Source organism: Musca autumnalis, unplaced genomic scaffold, assembly GCF_047663935.1.
Source record: "Musca autumnalis isolate F117 unplaced genomic scaffold, ASM4766393v1 scaffold_4, whole genome shotgun sequence".
NCBI classification, from domain to species: domain Eukaryota; kingdom Metazoa; phylum Arthropoda; class Insecta; order Diptera; family Muscidae; genus Musca; species Musca autumnalis.
In genome coordinates this window covers 222,583,265-222,602,905 of record NW_027411977.1, presented here as the reverse complement: position 1 = coordinate 222,602,905, position 19,641 = coordinate 222,583,265, and the positions used below count along the sequence as shown (strand labels likewise).

General features: G+C 34.4%; 2 protein-coding genes and 1 long non-coding RNA gene across 6 annotated transcripts; 1 reads left to right on the top strand and 2 right to left on the bottom strand.

Moving 5' to 3' along the window:
• The first annotated feature begins 475 nt into the window (after positions 1-475).
• LOC141404178 (uncharacterized) lies at positions 476-5,438 on the top strand. 4 transcript variants are annotated; one of them, XM_073987519.1, is made up of 3 exons: positions 562-683; positions 3,650-3,958; positions 4,020-5,438. In XM_073987519.1, exon 3 carries the CDS (start codon positions 4,034-4,036, stop codon positions 5,429-5,431), a length of 1,398 nt encoding a protein of 465 aa, XP_073843620.1. In that variant the 5' UTR covers positions 562-683; positions 3,650-3,958; positions 4,020-4,033; the 3' UTR covers positions 5,432-5,438. The 4 variants fall into 4 exon arrangements, with proteins under 4 accessions (XP_073843619.1, XP_073843620.1, XP_073843622.1 ...); XM_073987518.1 differs by lacking the exon at positions 3,650-3,958 and having other exon boundaries at positions 476-568; XM_073987521.1 differs by lacking the exon at positions 3,650-3,958 and having other exon boundaries at positions 562-617; positions 3,978-5,438.
• LOC141404181 (uncharacterized) lies at positions 1,798-3,074 on the bottom strand. Its single transcript, XR_012412970.1, has 3 exons — positions 3,060-3,074; positions 2,233-2,985; positions 1,798-2,162 (listed from the first exon to the last, which is right to left on the bottom strand). It is a non-coding gene; the product is annotated as an uncharacterized lncRNA (long non-coding RNA).
• A 242-nt stretch (positions 5,439-5,680) lies between the features above and the next one.
• Positions 5,681-7,432, bottom strand: RpL10Ab (ribosomal protein L10Ab). Its single transcript, XM_073987531.1, has 3 exons — positions 7,322-7,432; positions 6,801-6,956; positions 5,681-6,280 (listed from the first exon to the last, which is right to left on the bottom strand). Exons 1-3 carry the CDS (start codon positions 7,324-7,326, stop codon positions 5,788-5,790), a joined length of 654 nt encoding a protein of 217 aa, XP_073843632.1. The 5' UTR covers positions 7,327-7,432; the 3' UTR covers positions 5,681-5,787.
• Between the last annotated feature and the right edge of the window lie 12,209 nt (positions 7,433-19,641).

Genomic DNA, 19,641 nt, shown 5'->3' with positions numbered 1-19,641 from the left:
CTAATCGCATGTTAAAAACAGAAGGGATACCATCATTTCGCTGTGAATAAAAATTTTTTAGTTACCTTCTATATATTGTGAATATAGGAAGACAATGCAAGTTGTGATATGACCTCGACAAAAATCGGTAAAATATTTACCACTTTAAACACATGTTGTCTTTTCACAGCACTTAGCTTTTGTATATTATCATATCATATTTTTTAGGTTGGTTATAGTACGTTTATATATAACCGGATTTATCAAACCAACTGGGTTTCAAATGTCAATTCCTTTGCGTATACTTCAAATAAATATTCATTAAGAAGGTTAATGCTGCAAAAGGCTATAATACAAACATGTCCTTAGCCCGATAAATACCTATAATATAAAGAGGCTATTAAACTCTTTTATGGATTTATTTGACATGTATCGTAGGCCTAGTTAAACATGCTATTGTGAACCAGTTCAGTTGCTCATTTTTTGAATTGTTACGTTTTCCCATGTCTCATTCGTAAACAACAGCTTTATTTTATTTTGTTCCCGTTTTTGTCGTATTCGTATTTCTTTGGAAAAATGGATGAAGAAGGTAATTTCCTTTCCTGGAGATATGAAGCAAAATATTTAAGACTTCAGTAGTGCGATTCTGTAACTCCTTAACGACAGAATTAACGACGAATGTCGGTAGTTAACGATAATTTTCGGTAAGTGCTATTCTGTATACCAATTTTAACGATTTTTGTCGGTAAATTTTGTCGTTAATTACCGAAAATTATTGTTAAGTTAACAACCAAAAAAAAGTAGTTGTTAAGTCTTAACGACAGTACATTATTGCAATATTTTGCTGATTTCTTTTAAAAAAGGCGTTTTTATACGAACATATGTTAAGTTAATAAGGAGGGTACACAAGGTAAATTCCGCCTTATTGAGAAAAATGTTCTAAAGGCATTTACATAAGTGTTAACTATGTGGGATAACATGGAGCAGCTTCGCCAATGATGTGCTTATACCAGCGCCGATTTTATTGAACCTACATAAAGAGCGCTAAAGAAAAACTTATAGAACTTCGATTAACTCATAACTTTCCTTTGGATGATTATTATGTAGCATCAATTAAATCGGCGCTTGCGAAGCCGCAACAGTGGCGAAGTTGCCCCATGCTACCCCACATATGAACGCTGCACTATCCTTTGTTTTAATTATTAAAGAGGGAAAGCGTTAGCTAATAGTACGTTTATATATAACCGGATTTAACAAACCCACTGGGTTTCAAATGCCAATTCCTTTGCGTATAAGAAGAAGGTTAACCCTGCAAAAGGCTATAATATAAACATGCCCTAATGCTTCAAGAACTCAAGTGTGGTACTGCTAAGTAAGACCTACATATATCAATGTCCTTAACACTATCTTTCTAGGATGCTTTCGTTGGGGTAATGCCGTACTGAGGCCAAAACGTGTATAGTATTTCTGTAACCTACCTTGTGCTGTGGTAATCTTATACATTTAGACTCAGCAACACTAACAAGCAGAATGTTAAAATTGCGTATAAACTTGGATTTCCGAACTTTTCATACTCTCCGCTAAGAGAAATTCCATTTAACGTGAGCGTGAATTGAATATGTGAATATATAAACTTAAATGACGGTAACGTGGATCCACAAACATCATTGAAGGGGCTTAAGTCATGTCTAATTTCAAAGCTCAATAATCATATAGCGAAGCTAGATCTTTTTGCATTGCTTTGAATTTCCTTACAAAGCGCCACAAACCAAAATATGACCCCAACATTCAATTAGAAAAAATACAACTGCGCTTTAAATAAAGGCATAAGTGTTTTATCACTTTTATTGTTTTTAAATCACACACACAAAGTGACCTTCAGGCCGATGATCCGGAATGGTTACATATTATTTACTTATTATCCTAGAAAATTCGGTTGTGTTGGTCAAAAGCATCTTAAGAAATGCTTCTTCACTGGCATCAGTAGTCATGCAAAAGAAGTGGCCTTGCTAAATTGACAGCATCCTAGCTGCACCACAATACCCTTGTAAAGATAATAACTTCTTTTATTTAACAAGATGTAAGCTCGTTTCACTTGCACTCATTATTCAACACCTTTTTTATTCTAGCTATTTTGCTTCCAGAGATATTACGTGATGGCTAATGACATGTTTATTCATACCCTGAAATAAAACCACCAACATCTATGGCATGAATGTATTGGTCATTTAACTTCTAGCAATACATACATACTTGACACTTTAGAAATTGAAGGTATTCTTGGGTTATGCATGCTGGAATGCTTGAGGACACCACTTACTTGAGCCACACTCCTTCAAAAAGCAGAAATTGTCTTCTCCTTAAATGATTTGTGTTTTGTATTCGCGACGAAATAATGTTTCAGCTTCGAAATATATTTATTTAATATTAAAATATAATAATTGACATTTTTCTTCACATCGATATTCGTCGGTATGAGTAATGCCGGGCATACACTACCCAGTTGTTCGGGTAACTAGGGAATAACTAGCAATTTTGCTGGCTACTGGTAAACACCCCTAGTTACCACCCAATCTACTCGCAATGTTATAGACTGGTGAATTTAACATGGGGATGTCATAGGAAGGGGTCTATTGTCCCCTCACTGCATTACCAGTAACCACCCAATTCGATAGTCATGTGAAAGGCAATTGCCCCCTCACTGCATTACCAGTAACCAGTCAAATCGATAGTCTTGAGAAACCCAATTGTCCCTTCACTGCATTACCAGTAACCAGTCAATTCGGTAGTCAGAAATGATAGGCACAAATACTAGTAACTTAAAGTCAGATATTTTATTACATGGAGCGCAAATATTTTACAAAGGACGATATAATCTTGTATATATGTATATAGATCTTGATCCTTGATACTGGAACTAGTGTATGACTACTTGATACAGCGACATATGTTTATTTGGTCCTCGGAATGTTTTTCTCGTGGGTCCTTTGGATCATTCAAAAGTTCCTGGAATAAAATATATAGAAGTTTAATAAAATGGCGCGATAATGAATTGTGTCAAGATATGTGTCAATACTTACCACATATATTATAAATATTCTTCTTAAACTATTCATCCTATATATGTTTATCTCATAAAACGTTCTTTTTTGTATCTTCAACTTTTTCACAACAAAGGCATCAATAAGTTTCTTTTTAATTATGAATAAACAAAATGACAGAATATTTTTTCTATTTTGTTTAAGAAAGAAATAATGTTGAAAAGAGATTACAAGAGAGAAACATTGTCAATTACACTATCCATCGGTAGTCTATAAAATAGTCAATATATTACACGCCGCATTACCTGTAACTAGTGAATTGACATGATAGGCAGGGAAGCCCATTTCTAATGACAAAAGCAGTCTATAGGCTATTTTGTGTGACATTTTTGGGTGTAAAGTAACTAGGATCAATGAGTAACTAGTTACATGCCTATGTCAAAGTAGGCAATTGCTATTTATTGAACAACTGGGTATGGGCATGCACGACAGCATTTGTAATAGTATTAGTAAATTTTGAAGTTTTTGTCAATGTATTTGGGAGTAGTTTTGGCAGGATTGAAATCAAAATAGTTTTGATTTTGTAAATGAACCCCTTTCAATCCGATGAATTTTGTTTATTTTCCAAGTAACCAACAAATAATTTTTGAAAACAACAAATATTATTTGTGAGGAAATTAAACATTTGGAAAACTTCAACCCAAAATGGAGTTCTGGAGGAAAATTCATGATTTTTGAAATATGGATTGAAGGAATGCCACACACTATTCAATCACACACGTACACAAGGGTTCATTTGGCAGTGCAGTTTGGCAGTAAAGTGTATGCCCCGCATAACGATTTCTACAATCGGTAACATAAAGTTACAGAATAACACATTCGTTAACTCAACCGAATATTTTTGTTAACTACCGATGTCGGTTCGTTATTAAAAAAAGGTAAAGAGTCGCACTACAGTTCTAAAGTTTTAGGCCAATTTAAATGTTCCTCTTTTTTTAGACAGCAGCACAATAATGGAGGCTTCGAAAGACATCTATGAGCACTTTCATCAAATCGAAAATCAAGTACAGGCATGGGAACAGCTTTCCGTAGGCTATACTGGAGTACACAAGGCCAAGCTTCAAAGTGCATTGACTTCGTTAAAACTCCATCTACAAAAGTATCAGCATTTCATTACCATACGAAGAAGAAGAATGATACAGAGACGTAGGAAAAGACATCAACTAATGCGAAATCTTTTCCTCCAAATGATGGGTGAGGTGCAAACACAATTCTTGGAATGCTTACCACTTTGTATTGAACCTAAAGTCTTTATGAAATTAGTAGAGGAGGGCCAAAAACAACAAACATTCCGTGAAACCCAGGAAGCTTCATCGCCAACAAAGAAATTTGACTACTTCAAGGATATTCTCAGTCGCTTTACAGAGGAGCAATGGGTAAATGCATTCCACATGACCAAGGAGAATTTCCACTTAATTTGTTCACATTTAAAAACCAAAATTGAAGTCGGTGAAGATATGAAAATGCAAACTATGGAGGCATTTGTGGCAATGTGCATCTATACATTGGCTTCGGGGAAAACATTTCGTGCTGTGGGTCTGCTGTATAATAAACCACCCACTTATGTAAGGACAGCTTTATATGAATTTGTAAATTCTTTAATTGGAAATTTTGAAAAGAAGCACATAAAAATGCCCAAGGATAAGGAGGAGATAGACAAAATATGTGAAGGCTTCTCAAAAGCCTCGCATATGCCTTCCTGTTGTCTGGGTGTGTTGTGTGTTTTTGAGCTGCCAACGTTTGCTTACACTCAAACTGGCTGTAAACCATATGGCATGGATCGTGTAATTGTCCAGACTTTGATAGATAATCGTTTACAATTTCGTAAGGTAGAAGTGGCCCATCAGTTACCCGATATGTTCTTAAAGAAGCCAAACGAATTGGAAAATATACCAGCGCGAAATGATAGCTTGCCATATTTTGTTGTTGCTCCACATCACTACCCCTTACGCAGCTGGTTAATGCAAAAATTTGATGATGCTTCCCTACCATATGAACACGATTTTAATTTGGCCCTAAGCTATTTGAATATATTCCGAGAATTGGCCTTAAAGCGTTTATTTGGACGTTGGCAAATTTTAGCATCGACGGAATTTATAGAACCACAATCGAAAGGTCTTATAGCCAGGGCGTGTTGTATTTTGCATAATATTCTGGAGGAGTTGGGAGAGATATATTCCGAAGAATGGAGTGAATCTTGTGACATCAACAAATATGAATATAAATTGGAAATATCCGCTCAGATGGATGTTGGAGATGATCATGAAATCGCCAAAGGAAACCGAAATCGTATTGCTCAGTTTATACACACCGATAATTCCACTTTGAATAAAAATGAAAAACAAAATTGAAATATTATTTGGGTAATCTTTTTTTTTGGGAGAACGGGATCAACTTCCTATATTATTGAAGGGGACTATTCGTGAAAATTAAAGTGGGGTAGCCTAAGCTTCGTCTACATTATAGTAGAAGACAGGGACGTCTTCATTATAGTAGATGACCTAATGGCCGTCTACATTATTGTAGATAGAGGACCATTCTAGTTACTCATTTGCCTCCCAGTTACCCTCCCGCCAACAAATTAAAAAACTAAATTATAATTTTTGTTGTCCTTAAGCCATAATTTATTTTACATGCTCTTTTGACTTTGTCTTCTATGTAAAACAAATCTCACCCGCACAGTCATTATAAAAATTCTAAAACGAAATTAGTACAAACGTTGTGGTGGGCCCATGGATGACTTGATGTGCAAAGAACGAACGTTTTGCCAGTTCTTCTTCAACAAAGAAACCAAGAAGTTAATGGACAAATGGATGTTTTGGACCAACTCATCGGGTTCCATGTTAACATGACCGACGGCAACAGACAAGCACAAGACTTTCTTCATTTGGAACTTGATGGTAGATTTGACTTCTTCAATCTTGGCCATCATGGATTCTTGATGAGACAAAAGACCAGGGAACTTGCCAGCCTTGTTCAAACCGGGACCCAAGAGACGGGGAATTTGTTTGATCAAAGATTCAGAAGCCAAGAAGGCATCATAAGATTTGGCCAATTTCTTAACCAACTTCTTGTTCTTGTTCAATTTCTTCAAAGCTTCAGCATCCATGCATTCAACACCGTTAGCCTTGGCTTCATCACAATGTTGTTGATCACCCAAGATGCAGACCTTCATTTTTGGGCGGGGGATGTGCTTCAATCTGCAAAGGAAAAAAAGGCAACAGATTAGCAGGGAATTCACATTTCACAAAACAAATATTCATGTATTGAACTATGGAATCAGTTGAAATTACTCCACATGAAAACCAAAAGGCTCTAAGGTTTTCAGGTAATACATGCATATTTGTATAACATCATTTTAAATATATTCGATATCAATCCCCGTACTCATATTTAGCAATTTAATAAAACTTACACTTAACCCCTCCATCATCAATGCTTGAAATAGAAGGTATAGCGTAGTTTGAAAATAGTATGGAAATTTCAAAATTAAACAAATGGGGCGGAAGATTGATTTCTAAGAATCAATCAAACCTACTCAGTTTGATTTTAAGACCCTGAGTACAGGTCCGCCAAGAGCGACACAAATGGCCAAACTTGACTTCCTGCAGATGTGCCAACCAGAGAGACAACTCTTTCCAATGCTAACAATTGATACAGTCCAAATTGTCTTAACTGGTGACCCATCATACAGGTATTAATACATCATCTTCAACATACTTGACGGTACCGGAGAAACGCTTATCCTTTTGGGGATCGTAGTTCTTCAAACCGATTTGCAATTCAACAGTTTCCAAGAAACGGCGTTTCTTGGTCTTGGAGAAGTCCAAGATAGCATTTACGCTTTCGTACAGCGTATCACGGGAAACCTTTGAACTGTAAGGAGAAACAAAAAAAGAGAAGACACGTGGTTAGTTTCTTTGTTGAAATAAAAAAATAAATACAAATAAATTAAATACCAATGTAAAACTTTATAATTTTAAAGATTATTAACCTCTATTAAATCACAGTAAATAATCTGGGTAAAATTTTATACATTTTATCTGGCACTTGCTTCCAAACTTAAATGAATATTGAAAAATCCCATAAAGCTGGTTTGCAATTGCCTTTTCTTTGAAAATATTCTAATGATTCAATAAATTGTTGAATTTTCTTTATTTGCCTACATTTAAATTTAAAATTGCACTTAAGATGTCTTAAATATTTCATAATTTTATTTAGAAAAATTAAAATTCACTTACGCCATGACTGGTTAGGTCAAAAGTTTTCTGAGAAAGAAATGGCCTAGTCAACGTTGTCAGCTTATCGAATTCGTTTAACTGCGTCATTTGTAATATGCGTATGGCTGTGGTGTCTGCAACAATCGCCGTCGATATGGATGGCTTTGTTTATTTGACCGACTTATATTACGTTTACCCATGGCAGAACTACCAGGTAGTGGTATCACACCAGCTGATCGAATATGAAAAGTCAAATCCCTTTATAAAACAATTATTTTTGTTGTAATTTCCCCAACAACATAAAGAAAGTTTTGACATAACATATTCAAAATTTTACGATGCCACTACCTGGGTAATTGTGCCATGCGTTTACCCCCATTATTCCCATTATTACAAGTCTTCTTTTGTTATATTTTGGATTTACCGAACCGATTTAGAGCGTTCCGCTTAACTTAAAGTTAAAAGTGATGATTGAATTTCAAGGAGGAGATTCTTGGCATTAACTTTCAATGTAAAAATTATATTTTTAATGCCTCCAAATTGGTTCATTTTTTGTTTTCAAATCCATAAGATAGTAAAAGAACACATATAAGCCCTGTTCCTTTACGTGTAAGAATCTTTGCCACTTTTTACTCGAAAAGCGTTCCTTTACTTCAGACACCATACAATTCATATGGGGGTAGTTTGCAACTTTCACTACTTTTGCTGGTTTTACTATTTTCAAAAGTAAAGGAACAGACCAATAATAATGGCCCTTAAGCTGAAAACAGATACAACGTTTGATTAAAGTTTTGTGTCGTTTTGGCCGTTTTTACACTGTTGGGCATGATGCCGAAAAATTCAAATTCATTTGAAATATATGCCGACAAACAGATAAACGCTGGACTTTGGTATCGTCGTCGCCCTGTTGTTGTTGTTTTTTCTCGACGCCCAACGCAAAACTTTAATCAAACGTTGTATCTGTTTTCAGCTTTAGAGTCATAAATCCACTCGTTTTCAAATGGCAATTCCATAGTATATACGTCAAAAAATCGTAGTTCTAAATCCACTACTAGAGTGAAATCATAAAATTGCTGTAGTGGGGGATTCGATTTAAGAACACCTAATTTCATGAAATTATGAATGAAATTCACGCTAGTGTGGACCGGGACATTGCTCAAACGTCAAATGAAATCCCATCTGAAATCCATTGGATTTCGTTTAACGTTTAACCAATGGAATTGAAAGTTGAAATCGCGTGGATTTCGTAAATGTAAACCAAGCATTATAGCCTTTTGCAGGGTTAACCTTCTTATGCTAAGTTTACATTTACGAAATCCACTCGATTTCATGTGTCAATTCCATAGCTCAAACGTCAGATGAAATCTCATCTGAAATCCATTGGATTTCATTTGACGTTAAACCTATGGATTTGACAGATGAAATCGAGTGGATTTCGTAAATGTAAACATAGTATTATTGAGGATTTATTTGACATATATGTCCAATTTACATTAGCAACTTTTTCGTCATTTAGAGCTGTTTCGTCATTTATTTGCTAAAACAGGCAACATTTTGCGTCATTTGCCATACAAAAATAAATGACGATAGCTACGTCATTTATTCTAAACAACGCACGAAAACACCATACTTTTATATGCAACCCTGCTTTTTCGTCATAAACTACCAAAAAATGCAACTGTTTTATGATGTCTTTGTTTGTTTGTGTGTGTTGTAGAAAAACAAAAATACTCAAACGTTGACAAGAGTGAAAATAAATGGTTAAATAACTTGCAAAAATTATGTTTTTTTGTTTTTGGAATTAATTTAAGTTATACGGCGTTTAGATTATAGTTTTTTGCAGGGTTAACCTTCTTTATGAGGATTTATTTGAAGTATACACAATGGAAATGACATTTGAAACCCAGACCCACTGGGTTAACCCGGTTATATGTAAACGGCCTATTATGTGGTACACATTTGTGTTGTGAAATTCCTATTTTTCTGAATAAATATATTGTGTGCGTGTGTTTGTGTTATTGTATAAGTGTGTATGTGCGATTGTGTGCGTAAGCAAATGAAGCAAAAAAACAGATGTAAATACACTTCATTTGATTCTAGGATTTCGTAAACCGAAATCATTTAATATGCATATGTAAATTGGACTATACCCCGGTTACACTATTGAAGGTTAACCCACTGGGTTTAATAGATCCAGTGGGTTAATCTTTGCTGGTTACACTTAGCTTTTCGAGGATATAAACTGTCAGCTGATGTTTGTTTACGTATACATACAAAATAACTGATAAAGTCGTGTGTTACACTTTTACAATTTCTCGTATGAGATATCATCCCCTCTTTGCTCATATTGGTATATTTTACACACAGGGATACATTTTTGTATCATGGTATCAAGCGTACTTTTTGTTAAAAAAGTGTCTAATGTAAAAAAATAAATAATTTTATGATTTTCAAATAACTTTAGATTTATTAACTCCATAAAATCTCATGCGACCAATCGTAAACGTGTAAAACACGACAAACTCTGTTGCAAAAACAGTTGCAACTTTTGGTACTTTTTGAGTAGAGTTGGATTTTTTTGCACAAATACCGAATACAACACTGTATTTTTGGTGGATTTGTGCCGGATTTAAAATAAACCCAGTCGTGAGAGGATTTAATTTTTGTATGGCAAATCTGTAGTGCGATTCTCTAACGCATTTTTTTGAGTTACCGACAAAAATCGGTAAAATTAAAACGCAAAATTATGAATGAAAAGTTCAAATAAAAGTTGACAACACTCTTGTTATCGGTAGTACTTTACGACTGCTTTTTATTCGTCGCTAACTTACCGAAAAACATCGACAACTACCGAAATTATAAGCATTTTAATTTTCCGACAATCGTCGGTAACTCAAAAAATGAGTTAGAGAATCGCACTACTGGTCAGATTTGACCAGATTAAGCAATAAATCCTCATAAAGTGGGTTAACCCGGCAAAAAACTGTAGTGTAACCGCACTATTAACCTTCTTAATGAGGATTTATTTGACATATACCCCGGTTACACTATTGAAGGTTAACCCACTGGGTTTAATAGATCCAGTGAGTTAATCTTTGCTGGTTACACTTAGCTTTTCTAGGATATAAACTGTGTTTACTGTGTTTACGTATACATGCAAAATAACTAATAAAGTCGTGTGTTACACTTTTACAATTTCTCGTATGAGATATCGTCCCCTCTTTGCTCATATATTGGTATATTTTACACACAGGGATACATTTTTGTATCATGGTATCTATCGTACTTTTTGTTAAAAAAAGTGTGTAATGAAAACAAAAAAATTTTGATTTCCAAATAACTTTAGATTTATTAGCTCCATAAAATCTCATGCGACCAATCGTAAACGTGTAAAACACACTTTTTGAGTAGAGTTGGATTTTTTTGCACAAATACCGAATACAACACTGTATTTTTGGTGGATTTATGCCGGATTTAAAATAAACCCAGCCATGAGAAGATTTAATTTTTGTATGGCAAATCTGGTAAGATTTGAGCAGATTAATAGTGCGGTTACACTACAGTTTTTTTGCCGGGTTAACCCACTTTAAGAGGATTTATTGCTTAATCTGGTCAAATCTGACCAGATTTGCCATACAAAAATTAAATCCTCTCACGACAGGGTTTATTTTAAATCCGGTACAAATCCACCAAAAATACAGTGTTGTTGTATGTAAGTTGCAACTGTTTTTGCAACAGAGTTTGTCGTGTTTTACACGTTTACGATTGGCCGCATGAGATTTTATGGAGTTAATAAATCTAAAGTTATTTGAAAATCATAAAATTATTTATTTTTTTACAATAGACACTTTTTTAACAAAAAGTACGCTTGATACCAGATACAAAAATGTATCCCTGTGTGAAAAATATACCAATATGAGCAAAGAGGGGACCATATCTCATACGAGAAATTGTAAAAGTGTAAAACACGACTTTATTAGTTATTTTGTATGTATACGTAAACAAACATCAGCTGACAGTTTATATCCTCGAAAAGCTAAGTGTAACCAGCAAAGATTAACCCACTGGATCTATTAGACCCAGTGGGTTAACCTTCAATAGTGTAACCGGGGTATAAGCAAATAAATCCTCCTGAAGTGGGTTAACCCGGCAAAAAGCTGTAGTGTAACCGTGCTATTAGTATACCCAAAGTGACAACATAAGCTGTGTTCCTTTACTTACCTGAGGTTACCATTTTTGCCATTTGTTACCATTTTTAACCTGCAAAGCGTTCCTTAACCCCGAAAAGTGGCAAAACTGGAAGCAATTTTTAAGAGAGTGAGAGTGGAGAGAGAGCGAAAATGACTTTCTCTTCTACCACAGGCTGCCAGCAAAACTTCTGCAGGTAAAAAATGGCAGAACTGATTTTTCGACTTTTGTTTGACGATTATTTCACAACGAAAAAGAAAAACAGAAGAAAAAGTCGAACGCTGACAAAAATAAATTAAAAACTGTGAAATAAAAGACGAAAATTGATTTTTTTATGTTTCGTTTTGACATTGCTGCCTGATCTACCATTTTTCCGTTCCTTTACTTTTGTGGTAAAAATGTTCATGAGAGAGCAATTCTGAGCAATTTTGACACTTTTCTCTTTTACCACCCTTACCATTAAAAAAGTAAAGGAACAAAGCTATACATGTGAAAAAGCAGATGATCTGATGGCCGCCTTAATTAATTAACCCACTGGGTTTCTAAACGTATTTTACACTTGTATTAAAACAGGTGTTTTGTGAGTTGATTTACTAACACATGCATACATTTGTCGGTTTGTCTTCTAGCTGTCCATCATTTATTCATAGACAGTCGGCTTAACACATTTTTGACATTTTTGTAAAAATAAGTGAGTGGATAATAATTGAATTGTGTTGACAACAAAAGAACATGAACCAAAATAAAATATGTGAACGGTAAACAAAAAGAAATCGATGATTTTCATTCATAATTTTAAACTGATTTTGCAGTTGTCAGGACGCCAACGTCACACAGGCACGTTTTGGGATTTTGACAATCAATACATAAAGTCAACTGTCCTATCATGTGTAAACGCAGGGTAATGCAGTCGATCGGCGCTGTTAACTCAAATCAATCGACGGATTTGTTTGTCGTCTGCTTCAATTTAGATTTCATGGCTTTGTTGATCATCTAGTGAAGAATTGGAGAACGCTCCCATTGCTTTCTTTAAATTAAATTTAAATTCAACGGAAATGTCGGAAATGTCTTTAACTAAAATATCAGATAATCAATATAAGTTCCAATTCAGTGCACGTCGATATTACTATGATCAATATGAATTAATCAGAAATGAACAACCAAAAGAATATTATTCTCCTTCAATTGCAATTAACAGTGCAAATGGAACAGTGCAAACCAAATGGAGATTGATTGCAGTCCAAGGTGATTTTAATGATCAAGACGGAACTGAAAAATTCAAGATTTACATAAAATTGCTCTCAGCCAGCGACAAGGACGAGTTATTTCAAGTTAAGATATCCAGAGAAAACAAAATTTTTACTAAAAAGATAACAACAGACATAAAAACTAAAATTCGTTTAATGGCGTATTATATCAAATATAATTATGAGGATGATGATAATGGATATAAAGAAGGTGACGATATAGACCACGATATTAAGGTTGATATAACACCCTTATACAATACTGGAGCATGCCTCAGTCTTAAGAATGATTTTGCCAACATTTTCGCCAGTAAAGAATTTTGCGATGTAATTCTTGTTGCACAAGATGGAAGTGAATTGAAAGCCCACAAATTAATATTATGTGCCCGCAGTCCAGTGTTCGCTGCTATGTTTCGCAATAACTTCCAAGAGAATAAAACAAATCGTATACGGATTGCTGATATGGATGCCGAAGTAATTGAGGAAATGTTAAAATTTTTGTACACGGGTGGCGCTATATCGGGAAAATTAGTAGAAGAGCTCTTTATAGCTGCTAACAAATACTCGATATTGGATTTGCAAACAATGTGCGAAAATATTTTAATTAATACAATGAAGGTTGCTACGGTTGCTGATATCCTTTTGTTGGCCGATCGTCACTCTAACGACCGTCTCAAAACCAAGGCAGTGAAGTTTATAGTAAACTATATTACAGCCGTCAAAAAAACGGAAGGCTGGAAAAAGTTATGTCAAACTGATCATGACTTGTCTAGGCTAGTTTTGGACGAAGCCGAAAGAACAGCGAAAAGGCGGCGGTATAGTCGTGATAGTAGTAGCAGCATAGAAGCATACGTATGGTGTAGTAGTGATAGTTGTGGCAGCACATAAACCAACGTAGAGGCAGCCGCTGACCGAAACTCTGTGGTTTTGGGTCAATCCGGTACCTAAGAACGCGCTGCCGTGGGATTTGGTTGTATAGTATATATCAATGCTGAATTTTTTCTCTTTATTCATTTGAACCAACAAAAAAACAATCTCTCTGAATTCTTTTTTTATGTTTTTTATGGTTTTTTTTATTAATATTCTGTTTCGTGAATTATTTTCGACAACATATACATTAGGGATATAACTTTTTGCACTTTTTTGCAAATATCAAAAATACCACCACATAGCCGTGTAGAGCATGAAAAACTATTATGAAATAAGGTGTAATTTTTTCTCTATCGCGAAAATAGTTTCCGCACCAAATGCATTGAAGTTTAGAAATGCACTTTTTAATTTTAGTTGTTATAACAACATATTTGCTTTTCATAAAAATTTTTATTTTTTTGTAACCTAATTTAAAATCATTATCAAACCGTTCTGGACCAATCTGTTCTCAAATCGCGCCATTTCGGAGCATATTAGGAACTTTTGACACAATTGCAATTTTTGGTTTTTCTTTATAAACTCGTGAATTTTATGTTTATATTTATTGTACCTATCGGACAAGAGAATATGGTGTCATTTGCAATTTGAATATGGTGTCGTTTTTAATGACTTTGCCTGTGAGAATTAAATTTGTTTTCTATAATATTTATTCAAACAAAGCTAATTTATTCAAACAAGCAAAATTTTAAGTAGAAAAAATATCAAAAGGGATTTAGTAATCACAGTCGGAGTGGAAACATTTTTCACTGAATCGATCTTAGAAACGCGTTTTCATTATTAGGACAAACTTCCCCACATGGTACAGGTGTTGTACATATTTTTGTAGAAAACAAACACGATTCTCATAGGCAAAGTCAAACAAAAACAACCTGTAACTTTCGCGAATACCTTGCAAATGACCCCATATTCTCTTGTCCGATAGGTACAATAAATATAAATATAAAATACACGAGTTTATAAATAAAAAAGAAAAACCAAAAATTGCAATAGTGTCAAAAGTTCCTAATATGCTCCGAAATGGCGCGATTTAAGAACAAATTGGTCCAGAACGGTTTGATAATAATTTTAAATTAGGTTACAAAAAAATAAAAATTTTAATGAAAAGCAAATATGTTGTTATAACAGATAAAATTAAAAAAATGCATTAATGAACTTCAATGCATTTGATGCAGAAACTTTTTTCGCGATAGAGAAAAATTTACACCATGTTTCGTAATAGTTTTCCATGCTCTACACGGCTATGTGGTGGTATTTTTTTGGTTATAGCCCTAATATACATATGACTAAAAAAATTAAACAAATTAATGGACTATAACAAATTAATATTAATTTTCCCTTAAAAACTCTGTTGTTTGTTTTGCATAAATAAATATCACATGATTCATTAACACATGACTCATCAACATTAGCGACTTTGTCGACCTATTTTATGCTGTGTATAATTTAGAGATGTTGTAGTGGGGGGATTCCCTAATTCATTTTGCAGTTACCAACAAAATTAAAACGCAATATTATGAATGAAAATTATAAATAAACAGCCCAATCATGAGCATTCTTGCGGAATAGATTTTTCTCGATAGAACATTCCTTCCATGGCCCAATTACAGGTCCTCCACCAAGCGAATTCATAGAAAAACAAAGATTTTAAATGTACAAAATTCATAAACAGAAGCGAACAATTGTAGATACATAAAAAACATGGTCTGTTCCTTTACTTTTGAAAATAGTAAAACCGGCAGAAGTAGTAAAAGTTGTAAACTGCTCCCATATGAATTGTACGGTATCCAAAGTAAAGGAACGCTTTTCGAGTAAAAAGTGGTAAAACTTGAAGATTCTTGCACGTAAAGGAACAGAGCTACATTTTCCGAGAAAAAGTTGAAAAAGAGTTATTTTTTGGCCTGTTCCAGTACTGTATAAAGTGGTAAAAGTCGTAAAAGTTGTAAAAGTCGTAAACGATTTTCATATAAATTTTGTGTACGGGAACGCAAAATGTGTAAAAATTGTAAAAACTTTTTAGTTCTGGAACAGAGCTATAGTTTGACGAAACAGAAAATACCATCTGATCGAACTTGAACTGCTAAAATAAGTTATTGTAAATTAAATTCTCATACATAACACAAAAAATGTTGACATTTTACGTCTACAACATTAAGTTTATTTATTTTCTTTTTTCGAGATACATCTACCTGTTTCTGTACAGTTTAACAGTTCTATACCTCACAGCGAATTCAAATGACAAATATGAATTTTGACAGCTCAAATCGAAATCATCTGATTTTGCTGGGGGAACTGTTATTGGGCCATGATTCCTTCTATCATGAATAGCCCTGTTCCTTTACGTTCAAGAATCTTCAAGTTTTACAACTTTTTACTCGAAAAGCGTTCCTTTACTTCAGACACAATACAATTCATATGGGAGCAGTCTTCAACTTTTACTACTTTTGCCGGTTTTACCATTTTCAGAAGTAAAGGAACAGACCAAATAATGCTAATTTCATCATTGAATTTGGCAGCACTGTAGGGTCTTTTTCATACCTTGTGTACCATAACTAGGCGTTTACACACAGACAGTATTGGCAAGACAATAGCAAAGTTACAAACCATTTTCGCCAATACATTCATACTTTTCTCTATACATATTTAAAAATTTATAAATGTATTTGTGAAAAAGGTTTGTATTTTTGTATTGTCTTGCCAATACTGGCATTTGTAAACGCAGGGTAATTGTTGTGAAAACAAAGAGAAAAACTTAAAGGGGGTTTATCATGAATGATATTTTCCCGTAAGTTTTGTCTTTCCACCGTTGCAACTTAAGGGAGAAGGTGAAAAAATTCACGGGGAATTGCCGTAATAAGTAACATCTTCTGAATATCTTTGATGTGTAAAAGTGTAATTTATTTGATTAAATTTGTTTGGTTTGTCTAACTAGGCGTTTACACCAGACAGTTTGTCTTCAAATACAACTCTGATTTACTAACACATACATACATTTGTCGTTTGTCTCCCAGCTGTCCATCATTTTTTCACAGACAGTGAGGAAGACAAATTTTTGGCATTTTTGTAAAAATAAGTGAGATAATAATTGAAATGTGTTGAAAACAAAAGAAAATGAACAAAAACAAAGCATGTGAACGGAAAACAAAAAGATGTGGATGAGTTTCATTCAAAATTTTACAACTGTTTTTGCAGTTGTCGGGACGCCTACGTCACACAGACAAGTTTTGAGGTTTTGACAATCAATACATGTATGTCGAACGAAAATGAAAACGAAAGAAAAACTAATTAACTCATGTATGATTTTGAAAATTTGTAGTTGTTTCGAAGCAAAAACAAAGTTAATATTACAATGAAAAGCAAAGTTTGGGTGTTTTTCGTTCGCATTAATTTTCTTTCGACATAGTGAAACAGCTATTTAACATTTTCTCTTTGTTTTCACAACAAATAGGGCACACAATGTATGAAAAACACCCTTCAGTGCTGCTAAATTCAATGACTATTTTTCTCACAGTATTCATGATAGGAGGAATGTTCTATCGAGAAAAGTTTATTCCGCGAGAACTGCATTCCGCGAGAATATTCATGATTGGATTCATGATTAAATTTGTTTTTAGAACATTTGTATGGAAGAAATTCTTCAGCTTTGCAATGAAGCAAACATTTTATCATATCCACATCGATTATCATGGTAGAACAAATATAAGGTAAAGTTAATACTACAACAAATACAACTCGAACAACAACCACAAAGGAATTTGTTTTTGTTTGTAACGTTACTGCCAGTTGTATTTGTAAACAAAACAAGGAAATGTCTATAAATTATTGGAATTTAAAAATCTAATAAATTTTCACATTTGGTTGAATATTTTGGAAAACATGAATGAAAATTCGTTACATTTTCAATTTTTATGTTTCCACATCATTCCACTAAATGCATAAATTCTCGCAGAAAGTACAATTCTTGCAGAAAAGTTTGGGGTCGTTGGAAATTCATAGAAAAAGGAGAAAGAAGAAGTTTTGTTTTAGAAATCAAAGAAGCACATGTTTATTAGGGCTTCATTTTTTTAAATTTTAACAAAATACCTCACATATTAACATACGTTGTATCGCCTCTACAAGCGGGGATTTACTGCGCGGCTTATCGTTCGAACTTGGAGGAGGTTACATATCATTGATATGAAGAAGTCTTGCTGGGGAATGGTTTTTTCCGAATGATATATTTTTTCCCCCAAAAAATATATGTCCCTAATGTACATCGAAATAGAAATAAATGTATAAAATGTCATATGAAATTTGACACTAACGTTACAACCCAGTTCAGTCAGCTGTGTATTGCTGCTACCTTTTCTTATTCTACCATGATCGATTATGTGGAAAAACCGTATCGCGTCGAGTTGCCACATGCAATTTTTCGTTTCCGTACGGCAATACTCGCCTAACGCCGTCAAATTTTGTCACCGTAATGTTCATTTTCCGGTGACAACAAATTAGCTGTCGCCGTACATTTTTACTAAAGCTGGGTACACATTGTCAGTTTTGAATGACGATATTTCGCAATTATCGATAACTGTCAAACCGTCCAACAACCATAAAACATTTTGCGGTTGCATGATGAATGACGAAAATGGACGGCCACACTAGCAAGCACCAACGAAGCTGTCATTCAAAACTGGCAATGTGTACTCAGCTTAACGAATAAAAACGAAAAATTTAAACGTAAGTAACATTTTTATTTATTTTAAGTGAATTTTATACATTTTTGTTGTTTCAGAACTTATAATGGTGAAAATTACTACAAGATAGCAATTTGAAATGCTGGTTGACAAAATGGAAGCCCACCCAGACGTAGCTCGTGGAGTCAGACTTTTTGGCGAAACTAATGGGTCGATTCCGTATTGCGAGGCGAGTCATGTCGCGTCGTCTATCGTCTCTGTGACAACATTTACAAAATGCACTACCTAAAGCGATGGAAAATAATCGTCGATAACAAGTTATCGGTGATGTAGCGGAGCGTTTTTTGTTTTGATTTGAATAAATCAGAAAAAAATATCAGAGCAAGTTGTACACAAAAGTTATAGTTTTCTAAAATGATAAGCCCAGTGGAACTATTTTTTGATGTTAGTGAAGATAAACTGTGTAAAATTTGGATTATTTCCAAATTAACAGAAGAGGAAAAGCGTCAAAAGAAAAAAGCGTTGTCGGATGCATTGACGGCACACACGTACATACATATAATGGGACCAAAGGAAGATGTTCGCCATTTATATCTGAATAGAGAAGGATATTTTAGTTTAAACGTTTTGTTGGCAAGTACGTTGTCAATTGCTACTTCATTTTGACGTTCTTCATTTTCTACCCCATCAGATTGTCCAATTTCACTGTTATTATCATCCCATGTCTCTTTATTCCGTAGATTGCACCTGCAGGATTTGAAACCATATTAATTTGTAGTAAGTCTGCTACCGCTTGCTCCATTGACGACAAAGATATTTCTTGTGATGGCCCACCTCCTGTAGCTGTAATGTTATTATTTTGTGTAATTATTTTATTTCGTTTGGATTTAAAATGAGTCCACACTCTGTGCCATTCATCTGGTGTACGGGTTGGTGGACCACAACTATTTAATTGCTCCGCAACATCCTTCAACACCTCATCAAAAGTGGCTTTAGTTTCGGCAAAAAGTCTGACTCCACGAGCTACGTTTGGGTGGGCTTCAATTTTTTCAACAAGCATTTCAAGTTGCTGTCTTGTAGTAATTTTCACCATTATAAAGCCCTCGGCACATACGGTCCGTTGTGTGACGCGTTGGGCGTTGAAAACAACAACCACATGAAAAATGTGCAAGTGATGCCAAGTTTATTCGTGAATTTTTCATGTGGTTGTTGTAACGCAACGCTCCACGCGCCGTATGTGCCGAGGGCTTAAGTACTGAAACACCAAAAATTCACTTAAAATAAATGAAAATGTTACTTACGTTCC

What these genes read in the sequence shown, in the direction of transcription:
- RpL10Ab (XM_073987531.1), bottom strand. An exon ending in CGTTTCTCCGGTACCGTCAA is followed by an intron (nt 6,281 to 6,800) that starts GTATGTTGAAGA and finishes TTTCCTTTGCAG; the next exon opens with ATTGAAGCACATCCCCCGCC.